The sequence below is a fragment of the Gracilinanus agilis genome, chromosome 1 (assembly GCF_016433145.1).
Source record: "Gracilinanus agilis isolate LMUSP501 chromosome 1, AgileGrace, whole genome shotgun sequence".
Classification (NCBI taxonomy): Eukaryota; Metazoa; Chordata; class Mammalia; order Didelphimorphia; family Didelphidae; genus Gracilinanus; species Gracilinanus agilis.
In genome coordinates this window covers 34,117,518-34,133,818 of record NC_058130.1, presented here as the reverse complement: position 1 = coordinate 34,133,818, position 16,301 = coordinate 34,117,518, and the positions used below count along the sequence as shown (strand labels likewise).

The window sequence follows — 16,301 nt, the reverse complement described above, 5'->3', positions numbered from 1 at the left end:
AGGTAGGAGAGGAAGGGAAGGAAGCCCAAAGCACTGCCAGGCTGGGCATTTTTTTCTCTAGTCTGTAAGGGATAGAATTAATTATATCAATCTACCCACCTAAATATTTCTGGACCAGGAGAACAATAGATTCAAAATAAAAAGTCACTTAAAGGAGAACGGTACTTCTGATTTGTACCTTTCACCTTGCCTCCTTTCCACCAAACACAGTGGCTATACAAAAGACCATCATAAATTGTAATAGACAGGGAAACCATTTATCCAAACAAATAAATAGAATCTTGAGAAATTAGATAGATTAAACCAGAGGTTGACAAACTATAGCCTTAGAGAGTCAAATCTTTTCTGATTTAAGCCAGGGACATGGTTTTTGTATAGCCTACTTACTAGGTAAGAATTTTTTAAAAATACATATCACTTTACCATGCTAAGCTCAGGAGCTATGTGCAAAGAAAGGCAGAGAACAGGATTTAGCCCATACGCCATAATTTGCAAACTTCTGGATAAGACTATATCAGAAAATACCTAAAGCAATTGAGTTCTTCTTTAGATGGGAGGAAAATGAGATCTCAGCTTAACCAGGGGTTCTAATCTCATCTAAAGGGAAATTTTTCAAGGTCTCTAAGGAAGCAACTTGGAAATTGGGGGATGCTCTGAGGAGCCAGTTTCCCCTAATTTTCTCTAGTTTTCAAAGCCTTCCTCTCTTCAAGTGCCTGGAGCTTTCCCAGAAGAATTATCTTTTCTGGGGGCAGCTGGGTAGCTCAGTGGATTGAAAGCCAGGCCTAGAGATGGGAGGTTCTAGGTTCAAATTTGGCCTCAGACACTTCCCAGCTGTGTGACCCTGGGCAAGTCACTTAACCCCCATTGCTTAGCCCTTACCATTCTTCTGCCTCGGAACCAATATACATTATTGACTCCAAGATGGAAGGTAAGGGTTTAAAAAAATTTTTTAAAAAAGAATTATCTTTTCTGTCTCAAGAAGTCATATCAATGCTATATTTCCCCATGGTATACATGGTATATCTGAATTCTCTCTAACAATTAGGTGAATCTTATGCAGAATATCCCAGGTTTGGCTTGAAAATTCAAGTTGCAGTAATAAGGAAGTATAACTAGCAAAACCACAGAAAATATTAGTTCTATGTAACAATGTATACCTGAGTGAGTCCTTCATTTTGGTTTAGGGCAAAAACTGGAAGACTTTTTTGGAGATACTATAGTGGGATTATTTTTCAAGGAGTAGTTGGAATGAATAACAACTAGAATCAATTTTATCTCTTAAATTTTGGGATTCTGAAAAAAAAGATGAGTAAGGAATTGTTTGAGAAGAAAAATAAAGATATATGTCAACCTGGAAAAACACAGAACCACTAAAGTAGTCAGCAAAACCAAATCTTTAATCAGGAAAGAGATAGATCTATAATAATTGCCCCCACACAGAGCCAAGCGCCAAATACTACACAGAGTTTTGAAACCCTGGGGCTCTGGGAACAATATCTGAGAAGAGCACCTAGCTAGATGATTCTCCAAAAAATAATAGAACATAGGGATCTTATATACCTTTGGGGGAATTAAGCACATCAAACCTACACTGACAGATTGTAAACAGGCTTGGGAAAGAGGCTGTAGCCAGAGGCTGGGGTATCAGGGATTGGTCTACTACAATGGATACTAAAAAGATGGTTCCTGCACAGATGTTGGTCTTCTTGGAACAGATCTCTGATACAATGGGGGAAACTTCTAAGACTAAAAGGGTGATTGAGCATTTGAACATTTCTATTATTCCTATTCAGAACATTTAATGGGCACTGGGAGATCCCTTATTCAGTCTAAGACAAAGTCACTTTGAGACTTCCCTTAAAGTAAGTTCCCAAAGGAAATGGGCAAACTTGGGGCTTCCAGAATTCACATTGACGTATACTGGGACAAAGGATGACAGGAGGAATATCACCAGACTGACCAAAGAGGTCCCTATCACAAGTTAGGGATTAGAAGCAAGGAAATGTTGAAGGGGAATCATTAATTTATTTAACAGACATTTATTAATCACTTATGGGTCAGGTTTTCACAGGAGATTATAAGCTCTGGCTGGCTTTACCCAGCCTGGAAGGTTTCAAGTATAGTTCCAGAAACTTACAGGGTCTTCCTTTGGGGGATGATGTGAGCCAAGAATACAAAAGCTTTCTTACAACCTGGCTGGATATTTGGTGATTATATTTGGTCATGGCAACCTATGTATGAAACAATGAAAAATATAAAAATAGCTTCCAGTCCTATGCCTCCTTTTTGCTTCTCAAGTAGTAGTAACTGAGTGGTAGGAAATGAGGAATAGAGAAGTACTAGAGCCACACAAGATGACCATGCATGGATGGACTATGATCTGCTTCTTTGAAGAGAGAACCAACCCCCATGGTGGAGAGTAGGCATCCAATGGGAGCACTGGTATATAAATCAAGGGTAGGTTTGTCAGTGGAGGATGGATATTGCCTTTAATTTTTTTTTTAAACCCTTACCTTCTGTCTTGGAGTCAATACTGTGTATTGACTCCAAGGCAGAAGAGTGGTAAGGGCTAGGCAATGGGGGTCAAGTGACTTGCCCAGGGTCACACTGCTGGGAAGTGTCTGAGGTCACATTTGAACCTAGGACCTCCTGTCTCCAGGCCTGGCTCTCAATCCACTGAGCTCCCCAGCTGCCCCAGGATATTGTCTTTAGAAATGTTGAGGATTGTGCTGTATCAACTATAAATATAAAACTTTGAGACCCTAGAGTAATGCTTAAATGATGAATATAAAAGCTGGAACTAATCATTGGATAAGTATGACTTTGATATCTAGAGAATTATGAAACAAAAACCCAACAAATTCAAACACCAAAGAGTGGATTATGATACTACATTTGCTTGGCTTTGGAGGAGGGTTCTGAATTAGCCACTTTATAATCTCTTCTAACTTTTTTTTTTTTTTTTTTTTAAGCTTTTTTTTTTTTTTTTTTTTTTTTTTTTTTTTAACCCTTGTACTTTGGTGTATTGTCTCATAGGTGGAAGATTGGTAAGGGTGGGCAATGGGGGTCAAGTGACTTGCCCAGGGTCACACAGCTGGGAAGTGGCTGAGGCAGGGTTTGAACCCAGGACCTTCTGTCTCTAGGCCTGACTCTCACTCCACTGAGCTACGCAGCTGCCCCCTCTCTTCTAACTTTTTTAATAGAAGTTTCTCACAGAATTATCTTGGCCTTTAATCCTTATCTTTACCATTGCTTTCCCAGCAATCTCTTCCTCTGACTCCCTAACCCTGTGATTTCAATGGTTCAAGAAGCTCTTGATAAGGAAAGTCAGAGTTCTTCCTAATAAATCACATCTATAACTGGTCTGCAATGTATAGTTCTGAAAGGTTAATTGTGTACAGAGAAGTCAAGGGACAGCCTATATGTCCCAGAGGTAAGACTTGAGCTGATCCCAGATCTTCCTAGCTCCAAGGTCATCCTTCTATCCACCCAGTCATCACTAACTGGCTTCTTCCTATTTGATACAAATCCAAGGTCTCAGGAAATCATTTAAATTAAAGCTTGACAGAACCTTAGAGAATAAGTACACTAAATCGAAATCTCTCCCTTCTCTCCTCTCTCTCTTTCTTCATTGACCCTTTTCTCTGAAATGGTTTCTGATCCTCCTAATTATTGCTGTTCTTTTCCCTTTCCCCAAAGTATTACATATCAGTCAATGTCAACAAGAAATTTTTAAGCACATACTATGTGCCATACAATGTGGTAGGGACTGAGGATAGATAAATACAAGGAGAAAAATGAAAGTCCTTCCTAGCCCTCAAAAAGTTTAAATTTTACTTATCTTTGTGACATATCTCCCTCAGAGAATGTAAGCTCCTTGAGGTCAGAGGCTTTGTCTTTCTATCCCTAGTGCCTAGTAGAGTGCTTTGTACCTAGTAGAATTATAGTTGATACTTGTTGAATTGAAGTGAATGTATATTTAAAAAATCAAGTGATAATGAAGATTACATCATCTTATAAAGAACATTGATTTCTGTCTTCTATTTCAAGCAACAAACTCATGTGACTTTTCTCTTGACTATCCCCAGTGTCAGTTTTCAGATGATCTCACTCTAAACCATTGGTCTCTGGCACCATTTGTCAAAATGCCATCAACAAGATGATGTTCCAACACCAAGGGGTTATGTCCACTCTCTGACCCTTAACTTTCTTAGCTGAGAATTTTATATAGAGATAGAGAGAGAGAGAGAGAGAGAGGTAAGCAATGTAAGTATCACTATTCCTATTTTAAAATGATAACAACTGATATAGGGAAAAGGATGAAGTGACTTGTCCTAAGTCAGAAAAAAATTCTCTCCTCTACGGTGCTATGTAGTATACTTTCTTGATGATAATCCCTCAACTGGAGGCAGAGAATAAGCATTTATATAGAGCTTACTAGGTGCCATGCATTTTACAAATATTTCATTTGATCTTCACAGCAACTGTGACAGGTAGGGGCTGTTATTATCCCCATTTTGCCATTGAGAAAACTTAGGTTAAGTGATTTACCTAGGGTCACATAGCTTGCTACCATCCAAGCTCAAATTTGAACTAAGGTCTTTTTGCCTCCAGGCTTAGGGCTCTATCCATTGCACCAGCTTGCTGCCACTCTCATTTATAGACTGGGTCAACTATTACTTTCCTCAAGGTTCTAATGGTAACCCTGAGAGACAAGAAGTGTGGGAAGCCAACAAGAGAATAGATAAAAATCCGAGACCCCTCTTTTTACCCCTTTTGTGATCCTTGTGATTTCTTGTTGAAAAGTATTGTGGCCTTATTGAAAAGGTTTAAGTTACTCACTAACCAGCAGTTAAAAGAGTTAACACTATTCCCCTTTGGCCAGGAATGCAGCTGCCTGAGATAGCCAAATATGATATAGCATCAAATGCTGATTTGATGAGCCCCTACTGGTAGGTTCCCTGTTATTATTGAGAATTCATTGAACTGCATCACCTTAAAATAAATTATTGAGGTTTCTGGAGAGCAGCAGTGACAAAATAATGCCTCTAAACTGGGACGTGTGACATAGTGGATAAAGTATTGGACCTGAAAACTGGAAGTCCTGATTTAGTCAAATTTAGCCTCAGATGTTTTGCCAGGGGCCATCAAAACCCACCCTGTCTGACATGGTCACAGGGGGGAACCTTGAGGAAGTGCATGGCAGCCTCAGGAAGGATGAAAATTCCTTACTCAGATACCCCCCATGTTGCTCTTCTCTTACTAACACTCCTTATTATTGGAATTATTGTGATCAATATTCCCACTCGGCCCCAGGGAAATACAGAAGAACATTATAGGCTATTACTAGAGCCCTTACAGGCCCCCTACAAACTCCTAGAAAATTCCCACCTTTACATGTATTATTACAGAAATTCCCCTAAAAGTCACTTCATAACAAACCAGCAAATAGTGAGTTAATGTTTAAGATTTTAAACTCCAACAAACTGCACCTGAATTTTCCATTCCCATACACAGAAGCTTACGTAATGAGAAACCAGAAACAAGAAGGCTGCCCCCCGCCCATCCCTGATTCAGTATGTTACAATGGATGAAAAATGGAGAAGTAGCCTTCTTTGTAAAGGCCAGTACATCCCTGAACTGTTCTCTCTCCACTCCATTGCCTGGGAAACATGTCAAAACACACCTTGAAAAATATTGACAGTCACTGGAGAATGAAAAGTTGTAACAAAGTTAATGTATGACTTAATACATTGTCTCTAAGAAAAGATGTATGATGAGAATGGATGAGAATGGATTTCCATGCCAACATTATGTGTGATCTCAAAGCGTATAAGAAAGTATATAAAAATAAACCTTACTCAAGGCAGAGCAGAGCAATATTCATGATGCCTGCCTGGCTGAAGTTCAGACTGTCTCTCATTCGTCTTAACGCACCAATGCTGTCCCACCTCCTCAAGACCCTGGACCTGTGGGAGTTATCCTCCTGCAGTATTTACTAGTTGTGTGACCCTGGGCATGTCACTTTTGTTTACCTCAGTTTTCTCATCTATAAAATGGGAATAATAGTAGCATCTACCTTCCAGTGTTTTTATGAGAATCAAGTGAGAAAATAATTGTAAAGTACTTAGCATCAGTTAAATGTCATATAAATGTTAGTTATTATTATTGTTCTTCTTATGTTTTCCCCAAAGGTCCTGGGGGAGGAGAGTAGCAGTGCTACCAAGAGAAAGAGGCGAGTAGCTCAAACAGAAATTGGGATGGGATCCAGCTTTGAGGAAGAGCCAGACGGTGCTCAGAAGTCCCAGGCTTTTGCTGTGTCTAAGCTAGAAGAGGTACAGAAAGCAGACGATGACAATGAGTGAAGTATGTCAGTCATTGAATCTCAGGTCCTAATCCACAAATAGCGAGCAGAGCTTCAGGAAATCCAGGATAAAGAGGTTGAGCACATCCTGAAAGAAACTTAGAGGAAGGAACTTGTGAGCTGATGGTCATTTAGTGGGACTTGGTGCACCCAGAGGAGGCGCCAGAGCTGATTGGGCCCTGTGGCTGGGAAATTGATGGCAATTTGGATCCATGCGCCAGAACCTTTGTTGCCTGAATGCTGCTGGACAAACATGAGGAGGAGATAAAGGTCCTGTTTGTCCTACTGAAGGAGGCAGAACTCTGTGCTGAGTTTGCTAAAAGATCAGCTGGAAAAAGCAATTGATGATCTGGGAGATGTGCCTGCTCAGTGAAGTAAAGAGGCCATTAGCAAGGAACTAGCCCAAGTCCTCCATGACATGACTTCTCTGTAAATGGAAATGCATTAAGGATGAGGCTCTGCTTGACCTGAATAAGCTGTAGAAACTGCCTTGCCCCATCCATCCTCAGCCACCCTGTTGGGTCATCCTATTGAGAGTGACTCTGACAGAGGCCAGCCTTCTTGAAAGAAGCCTTTAAATTCATTGCAATGCACCTCCCTTCCTCCCATTTTAGTTTCACCGAACTCTCTCTCAAGCTCTCTTCTTAAAGAGGCAGATGGCTCAGTGGATGGAGTCAGCTATCAGGAACACCTGAGTTCAAATCAAATCTTGGGTGCTTGTTATTATGAGTGTGATCCTGAGTAAATCACCTAACTTCTGTCTGCCTCAATTTGCTCAACTCTAAAATGGGGGCATAATAGGATCTACCTCCCAAATAGCTGTGAGCATCAAATGAGGTAATATTTGTAAAGTGCTTCAAACAGTGTCTGGCACACAGTAGGTGCTTGTTTCCTTCCTATAGAGATTCCAGTTGAACTAAGGGCTGAACATTTTTGGAAACAGCATTCAGCGGAACATGAGCACAACGCAAGAGTGTCTCTATAAGTATATAGTAAAATATGTATGGGTGTGTGTATATACACATAATTGTGTCTATCTATGTGCACATAACTTTTTAGTCATAGTAGCAACCATGTCAAATATTCCAGATAATTATCACCTCACTTGTAGAGGACAGCTCTTCATAAACTATGCCCCCTTCTCAAAGAAGATGGAAAAGTGGTATCAGCCTATCTTAAAAGAGAGCTAAACATAGCTCAAGGCAAGATTCCACCCTAGTAAACCTCAGTACTCTCTGTCCTGTACTAATCAAACCAGAAAGGCCATTCCAAGAGGAATTTGCTCCTCAAAATGTTCCTTAGGTTTTTAGCTTCCACAGAAGCTTCTGGAAGCAGCTTTAAAATTGTTTTCTATCAGTCAAAACTAAGTAAATTATACAAGAATCGTTTCTCGATGACCAGATCACCTACTTTTTCCCCTACACAGAATGGATCGTGTGCCCCAGAAGTTGAGGTGCCTATTCCTATCTTCACCCCAGCTCTTAAAAAATAACTTCAGGTTTTTTGCCACTGAGTAGCCAAATGGAACTTATCTCATTATTCATTCCTTAGTTCAAAGCTGCTATATTTAAAAGTGCCATCTCATTGTGCTTTTTTTGTATTACTCAATACTGTAGAAATCATGAATAGTTAATGCTAAAAGCTTAATTTTTTTTCATATTCTCAATGTTATTTTAGGAGTAGTCCTCCATCTCTTCGTCTGGCTGTGAATGGTTTCTGCTATCCAGGTACTGGCTGAGTGTTGTTCTACTGTTAATTCTCCTTTTTGGGTGAATTTTCTGAGTCTGAATTGGGTTTGTATTATGCCGATTATTGGCTTAGAATTATGCCCTCTTTTAGTGTGGTCTCTTTGGGCGGTATTCTGGAGAAAGAGGAACAAATAGTGCCAGAGTTTTCACAATGAACAAAATGTCTTTCAAAGTTAGGAACCAAATCCTCAAATCAAAACTCCATGTTCCCTGAGGAGAATGAGTTTAAATTTAAGGAGCAAAGGTAGTGAGAAACTCACATAGAGAATAAATGTGGGCAAGAGGAACTACCTGACCCCTTACCCTGAAAGTCTTTTTCTCCCTTTGTGGAGACCTCATGAAATTCTCTCAGCTTGACTTCAAAAATCCATATTTTTTTTCCAATCTGATGACCTTGTTTTATGGAACCTCTAAATTTACCTTTGTCCCTTGGGAACTTGCCTCCCAGTGCTCCCAGACTAACCCTGGTCTTTGAACAATGGACCATCAAGTATCCACAGAAATACTCAAACCTTAAGTACCATTTTTGTATTCTTAGTCTCTCTTAAGCCCTCACTGGTACCTAAGCCTCAAACTACAACCTCTTTTCCAAGCTTGCTTGTAACCAAGTCAGTGGGTTTCCCTCCTTCCCCAGAATGTATATAGGACCCCAAGTTCTTCACTTCATTGGAAAAACTCCCTTTCAAGGTGCATTTTCCCAGAGACAGTATTCCCAGAATCGCAGAGCTTGTCTCTGTGTGGTGTTTTGTGATGATTCTATATGGTGACTATTAGAACATTATCTCCTCTGTCCTGATTAAAGACTTGTTCTTTCTAACTGCTTTGGTGGTTCTGTGTTTTTCATGGTTGACAAACCTAAAGACAACATGTCTCTATGACACTAGAGGCTTGAGCCTTAGAGCTTCTGACGTTCTCCACATTCATCTTAGGGTGCTTCCTCTGTGGTTGGCTGTTCCTTTTTCAGTGGTCACTGCTACATCCTCCAGCCATTGGTGAGACATCTAATGGGACTTTTAGCTCTCCCAAGCTGACATAGTCACCTGGAAACTCCCTTCTCAGAACATCCATTCACCTAAGATCAGGAAATAACAAACACACATAAAAATAGAGTTACTATGTGCACACAGCCTCTTGACAGCCAGGTGGAAGAGTTAGCACTTTTTCCTTCCACTCAGAAATAAACTTTGATGGTTAGAAGAATGAGGCTGACAACTTTCATTAACTTTCATCAACTCTGCCTCACTTCAATCCAGTTCACTCAAGAGTTAAGCCATTATCCAGTGATGTCATTGGTCTTCTTAGAGAAGGACAAACAAAAAACACTATCAGCAAATCTTTGACCCTTCTCTTGTATATGCTATAACTGTTCTCTTTGAAAACAATCCATCTAACCGTAAGTACTTCATGTAACTTCTAACTGCCTTAATTTTCTGATCTATTGCCTTTGAGAAGTCAAGGCTACTTTCACATAGTACATCAGTATAGTATGGTGATTTAATTTGCTCTATATTTTGAAAATAAAGAGTTTTTTCCCAGAAAGATTAGAGCCAGGCTCAAGCATGGAGGACTAATTGCCTACCTTTTGTGTTTGTGTCCCCGTTTATATAGGATTACATACTGTTTGCTGCTGTCATTATTTTCTTGGAGTTGTGATTTCTGAAGTGTGCTTGTAAAATAGTGAGATGGAGTAATTTTTTTTGGTTTTTGGAAATATCTTAGAATCTATAAATCCAAATAATTGAAATCCTTTAGAGTTTTCATTTTTGAAGACTATATAATTATTTCAAGGGGGAACCCATTTTACTTGGGGCATTTTTTTAGAATTACCATTGGAGCCTCTGATACATTCTTTAAAAAAAAGTATTCTTACTTTCATGCAAAACACTCTTTCATATTGGTCATCGTTGTAAGAGTATACTCATATATAACCAAAATTCCCAAATAAAACCATAAATACACTGATATGAAAGATAGTATGCTTTGATCTGCATCCAACTGACTCCAACAGTTCTTTCTCTGGATGTGGATAGCATTCCCCTTCATATATTTTTCTTTTGTCCTAGATTTGTGATGGCAAATCTATAGCACATGTGCCAGAGATGGCATGCCTAGACTTCTCTGTGGGCACGTATGCCAAGGATCCAGTGTCCCAAGGACCTAGTGTGCCCGTCTCTGCAGCACAGAGTTCCTAACTAGAAGCTGGAGGGAGGCACAGCTGGGCTTTTCCCTTCTTCCTCTCCCCAGTAGGAGTTAGTAAGCAGGTCTCTTTAAGGCAGCATCCCTTGCAGGACAAAATTGCTCCACTCCATTCAGAATACACTGGCCTCTTCATTACCTTTGGCCTGAGTGAGACAGAAACAACTTATGTCTTTACTATCAGAAGTAAACAATGTCTTTACTATACAAAGTATTTGGGGGATTTGGGGATATATCTTTTGAATTTGTAATTTTAAAATGTTCAAAACTGTAGTTTAGTGATTTAGGAATAAGTTTTATGAACCATAGGCTAGGCTAATGGCCTCTTCACTGTTCTACAGCTCCCTTCCCCAATTTCTTTCACAAGCAAACTTGGACTTCATTTGCAATCTTCTTTCTTTCACTTCTTTCTAGCCTGTTCAATTTGCATTCAAAGGGATGCTTCCAGAGGGAGAACCCGTGGGCTAGAAACTCTGGAAAACACAGTAGTGGCTTGTCGGAGGTAGCAATCAGCCCTGCATCCAGATTAAAATCTGACTTCAACCCTTGACCATTTGCTAAAAAGGTTAATTTACCAGCTTCAGGAAGGCTGGACTGTGATGGGGTATCAGGATGATGACATTTAACCCAAGGGTTATATTTTCCTATAAATAAGGGGTTTTCTTGTTAACTGGGCCTTTTTTTTTTTAGGTTTGAGGGGATCATAGCTCACTTAACTAGACAGGAGCAGAGTACTTATATCCCTTGCCTCTCCCTCCCCCCAAGTCTGACTATATCACTAGTTCCCCTGCCCAGTAGTCCAATGGGAGTTCCTCTCTTCCCTGGGTGGCATTCAGTGGGGGGAGGGGCCCGAATGTGGTTTGGGGGGAGCATGGGCACATCACTTAGTCTGGGGGGTGGGGTGGGGATGGAGCCTCGAACTCCATCTCTTAAAGTTTGCCCACCCATCACTGTCCTAGATCATTGCATTGCTGAGAGTAGCCAAGTTTTCATAGATGATCATTGTATGAAATTGCTGTTACTGTGTACAATGTTCTCCCAGTTCTGCTGATTTCTATCTTCATCAGTTTCTGCAGATCTTTTCAGCTTTTTCTGAAAGCACATTACTTATCATTTCTTATAGCACAGTAGTATTCTATCACCAACATTTACCACAATTTGTTCAACCATTCCCCAATTGATGGACATCCCCTCAAATTCCAATTCTTTGCCATTCCAAAAAGAGTTGCTATGTTTATATATGAGTAGGTTCTTTCTCCTTTTTAATGATCTTTTTGGGACACAGAACCAGTGGTGGCATAATGAGACCAAAGGGTATGCATAGTTTATAGTGCTTTGGGCAAATTGTCCTCTAGAATGCCCAGATCAGTTCACAACTTCACCAACAATGCATTAGTATCCTTTGCCACATTCCCTCCAACATTTATCACTTTCCTTTTCTGCTAGATATACATTTTCTCCAAGTACTGCTTTGGTTCTATCCAATAAATTTTGATATATTATCTCCTCATGGTTATTTTCATTAATAAAATTATTATTTCTATAATTTGTTCTTTGACCAACTCCTTTTTTAGTATTAGATTATTTAGTTTTCAATTAATTTATTTGTCTTTCCATGGAGTCTTATTATAATTTTTATTGCATTATGATCTGAAAAGGATGCATTTATTATTTCTGCTTTTCTGTATTTGGTGTTAAAGTTTTTAATGTCCTAATACTCGGTCAGTTTTTGTGTAGGAGTTATATACAGGTGAAAAAAAGATATATTCCTTTCTATTTCCATTTATTTCTCTCCAGGGATCTAACTTTTCTAAAATTTCATTTACTTCCTTTACTTCTTTTTTGTTTATTTATTTATTTATTTATTTTTATTTATCTAGACCTGAGAGGGGGAAGTTGAGTTCCTCCACTAGTATAGTTTTACTGTCTATTTCCTCCTGAAGCTCATTTAATTTTTCCTTTAAAAATTTGGAGGCTATATCATTGATGATATGTGTTTTGTACTGATATTACTTAGTTGTTTATAGTACCTTTTAGCAAGATGTGATTTCCTTCCTTATCTCTTTTAATCAGATCTATTTTTCTTTTTGTTGTCTGAAATCATGATTGCTACTCCTGCTTTTTTTTTTTTACTTCAGATGATGTAAATAAATTCTGTTCCAGCCCCAAACCTTTACCTTTTGTCACCCAGACTCAAATGTGTTTCTTATAAACAACATGTAGTAAGATTCTGGTTTTTAATCCATTCTGCCATCTGCTTCCAATTTATGGGCGAGTTCATCCTGTTCATATTCACAGTTATGATTACCAACTGTGTATTCCCCTCCATCTTATTTTTCCCTTTTGATCCTGCTCTTTTTCCTTTCACTCAGTCCCTCCTCACAAGTGTTTTCCTTTTAATCACTCTCCTACTTCCCACTCCCTTCTATTAGCACCCCTCTTGCCTTTGTTTTATTCCCATCCTACTGTAGAGTAAGATAGGATTTGATAGCCCCATGAGTATGGTGTTATTCCCTCTCTGAGCCAGTTATGATGAAAATAAGGTTTAAGGATTGCTTGTCACCACCCTCATCCTTCACTATAATAGCTTTTCATGCCTTTTTTGGTGAGATAATTTACCCCATTCCATCTCTCCTTTCTCTTTTCTCTCAGGGTAATCCTTTTTTTCACCCCTTGATATATTTTTTAATTTTTTTAAACATTTATTAATATTTATTTTTTAGAAAAGTTAACATGGTTACATAATTCATGCTTTTACTTTCTCCCCTTCACCTCCCGAGTTCCCCCCCACCCCCCATGGCTGATGCATATTTCCACTGGTTTTAACATGTGTCATTGATTAAGACCTATTTCCAAATTGTTGATAGTTGTTTTGGTGTGGTAGTTTCGAGTCTACATCCCCAATCATGTCCACATCAACCATGTGTTCAAGCAGTTGTTTTTCTTCTGTTTCCATTCCTGTAGTTCTTCCTCTGAATGTGGGTAGCTTTCTTTTCCATAAGTCCCTCAGAATTGTCCTGGGTCATTGCATTGCTGCTAGTACAGAAATCTATTACATTCTATTTTACCACAGTGTATTGGTCTCTGTGTACAATGTTCTTCTGGCTCTGCTCCTTTCACTCTGCATCAATTCCTGGAGGTCTTTCCAGTTCACATGGAATTCCTCCAGTTTATTATTCCTTTGAGCACAATAGTATTCCATCACCAGCATATACCACAATTTGTTCAGCCATTCCCCAATTGAAGGGCATACCCTCATTTTCCAGTTTTTTGCCACCACATAAAGCACAGCTATAAATATTTTCGTACAAGTCTGTTTACCTATGATCTCTTTGGGGTACAAACCCAACAATGGTATGGCTGGATCAAAGAGCAGGCATTCTTTTATTGCCATTTTTCCCCCTGAAAAAATATACTCAGTTTTGCTGGATAGGTGAATCTGGGTTGTAAATCTAGATCTTTTATCTACTGGAATGTCATATTTCACAGTTTCCAATACTTTAATGTGGAGGCTGCTAAGTCCTGAATAATTCTGACTGTAGCTTCATGGTATTTGAATTGTTTCTTTCTGGCTGCTCACAGTATTTTCTCCTTGATTGGGGAACTCTTGAATTTAGCTATAATATTCCTTTGAGTTGTCTTTTGGGGATTTATTTCCTGAGATGATCTGTGGATTCTTTCAATTTCTATTTTACTCTCTTGTTCAAGAATATCAAGGCAGCTTTTTTGATAATTTCTTATATTATGATGTCCAGGCTTCCTTCCTTCCTTCCTTTCTTTTTCTTTCTTTCTCTTTCTCTCTTTCCCTTCCTTCCTTTCTTTCTTATAGTCCAGTAATTTTTAAATTGTCTCTCCTGGATCTATTTTCCAGGTCAGTAGTTTTACAATGAGATAGTTCATGTTTTCTTCTTTTTTTAAATTGTTTCTTTATGTCTCATGAAGTCATTAGCTTCTAGTTGCCCAATTCTAATTTTTAAGAAATAATTCACTTCTGTGAGCTTTTGAAACTTCTTTTTCATTTGGCCCATTGCTTTAATTTCTCTTCCCCATTTTTCCTCTGCCTCTCTTAATGTTTGAAATTATGTTTTTTGAAAATTATTGAAAATATGTTGAAATTCTTTTGGAGTACCTGCAGAATCTGAGATCAATTCATATTTTTCTTTGAAGCTTTGCATTTGTTTGCTTTGCTTTCATCATCCCCCTGTGTGTCTGTGCCTTGCTCTTTGTCTCCATAATAATTTTGTATGATTAGGTGATTTTTTTTTGATGTTTGCTCGTTTTCCTAGCCTTATTCTTGACTTTCATTGTTATTTTAAAGGTGGGTTCTGTTCTCAGGGAAGAGAGGGCACTCAAAACTTCAGTTCTTCCTTGATGCTACCCTTAGCTCTGTCAACATGAAATTTAGATACCTCAGTTTACCCCTGCCCTTTGAGAAACCCCAGTGTCAGGCACATCTGTTTTGGTTTGAACTATGGACTTTAAGACTGGGGACCCTAGTATGGGTGGGTTTTGTAGACATAGTTATGTTAAAGTTCTCTCAGAAGTCCAGCTTTTAATTTGACCCTTTCCTTTATAATGGTTATAGCTGACCTCTTGTTTATACCCCTGAGACTGGTTACAAATCCCTTTTGCAGCCCATTTGTGGTTTGTCTCTGCAGGCTTCCCTTATGAATTTCCCACAAGGTATAAGAGACCCCCAAGTTCTGTCCTTCCTCTGAGTGGCATCGGAGCTGGCTAGTGTGGTGTCACTCCCAGGGATGAGTCCCCAGGTTGCATGTCCTGTGTGGTATTTTGGTGCTGGGCTTTGTGTGGTGGTCAATATTGGATTTTATCCCTATTCCTGATTAAAGAGTGTTTTTTTTCTGACTACTTTGGCAGTTCTATGTTATTTACAAGTTAACAGGTCTATTTCTGGGTTTCTGTAAGTTTATGTTTTTCCAAAGCGGTTGGATGGTCTATGGGCTGGGATCTCCAAAAGCCACCTCCCGCTGCTGACTAAATTACTCTCTGAGGCTGTGGATGGCTTACAGAGCTCAGAATACTTGGGTTGGCCTCTGACTGATGAGGGTATTTGGTCTGAGCTTGATTAGGTGCGGCACCCTGTGGACTGCTTTGCCCTGGGGCTTTTAACTTCCATCTTGAGCTTGGGAAAGGGCTGGGTTTGAGCTCCCTCGTGCTGGGGATTCAGGCCTTGCTTCGGGCTTACACAGACCAGGCATGCTGCACATTCTCTCTTTTAAAGCTGGGATTCAAATCCTCCCTGGAAGCTGAGGGCTCTGGGTCTCCCCGGGTTTATAGGACTCAGGTGTACAGCACAGACTGCCTTGGGCAGAGACTCCCAACCGCACTACAGGCTCTTAACTTTAGGGGGGTGGGGTATGGGTGGGTCGTCCAGCGCTTGGCTCAGGCACGGTCTGGAGGGGCCAGAGGCCTCATTTGAAGCCCCGGAAGGTAGGACCTTGAAGTTGATACAGGATGCGGGTGTTTGTGAGTGGTGGGGAGAATGGGGAGCGAAGGGAGATAGCGCGTTCTAGGCTCCGCCCACTGCTCCCACGCTTCTCCATTCTTGCGCCTGCGCCCAGAGCTCTTCCGTCCTGGCCTTCGGCCCTCTCTCAGAGTCCTCCTCCTCCCGCCGCGGAACATCTCTGGGGCGGGAGGGGGTTCCCGCGGTGGCTTGTGGGAAGAGGGGAGAAACAATATGGCGGATGGCGAAGAGCCGTAAGTATCTGGGATCTCCGGAAGAGCCGGGCCGCGCCGGGATGGAGGGAGGGAGCGAGCGGCGCCGCCGACCCCCGGGCTTCCCCCGACTCTTCCCCCGCTGCCCTCCCCCTCGCGGTGCCCGGTGCGCGGCGGAGGAACGCTGACCCTTCTTTTATTCTCTCTTTCTTTTAGGGAGAAGAAAAGAAGGAGAGTAGAGGAGCTGCTGGCGGAGAAGTTAGTGCTGCCGGGGGCGGGGCGGGCAGGGCCGGGCCCGGGAGGCGGGGGGCCCGGGG

General features: G+C 40.5%; 1 protein-coding gene across 5 annotated transcripts in view; it reads left to right on the top strand.

Annotated features, from left to right (window-relative positions):
• The first annotated feature begins 15,931 nt into the window (after positions 1-15,931).
• UBA3 (ubiquitin like modifier activating enzyme 3) overlaps positions 15,932-16,301 on the top strand; it is a 26,582-nt gene continuing 26,212 nt past the window's right edge. Inside the window, exons 1-2 of one of the 5 annotated variants that reach the window (XM_044661250.1) lie at positions 15,932-16,026; positions 16,201-16,242. In XM_044661250.1, coding sequence (XP_044517185.1) covers positions 16,007-16,026; positions 16,201-16,242 — 62 coding nt within the window. In that variant the 5' untranslated portion in view covers positions 15,932-16,006. Of the gene's footprint in view, positions 16,027-16,200; positions 16,243-16,301 lie in introns of those variants that run through there. The other 4 variants (XM_044661097.1, XM_044661014.1, XM_044661173.1 and 1 more) reach the window with 4 other exon arrangements.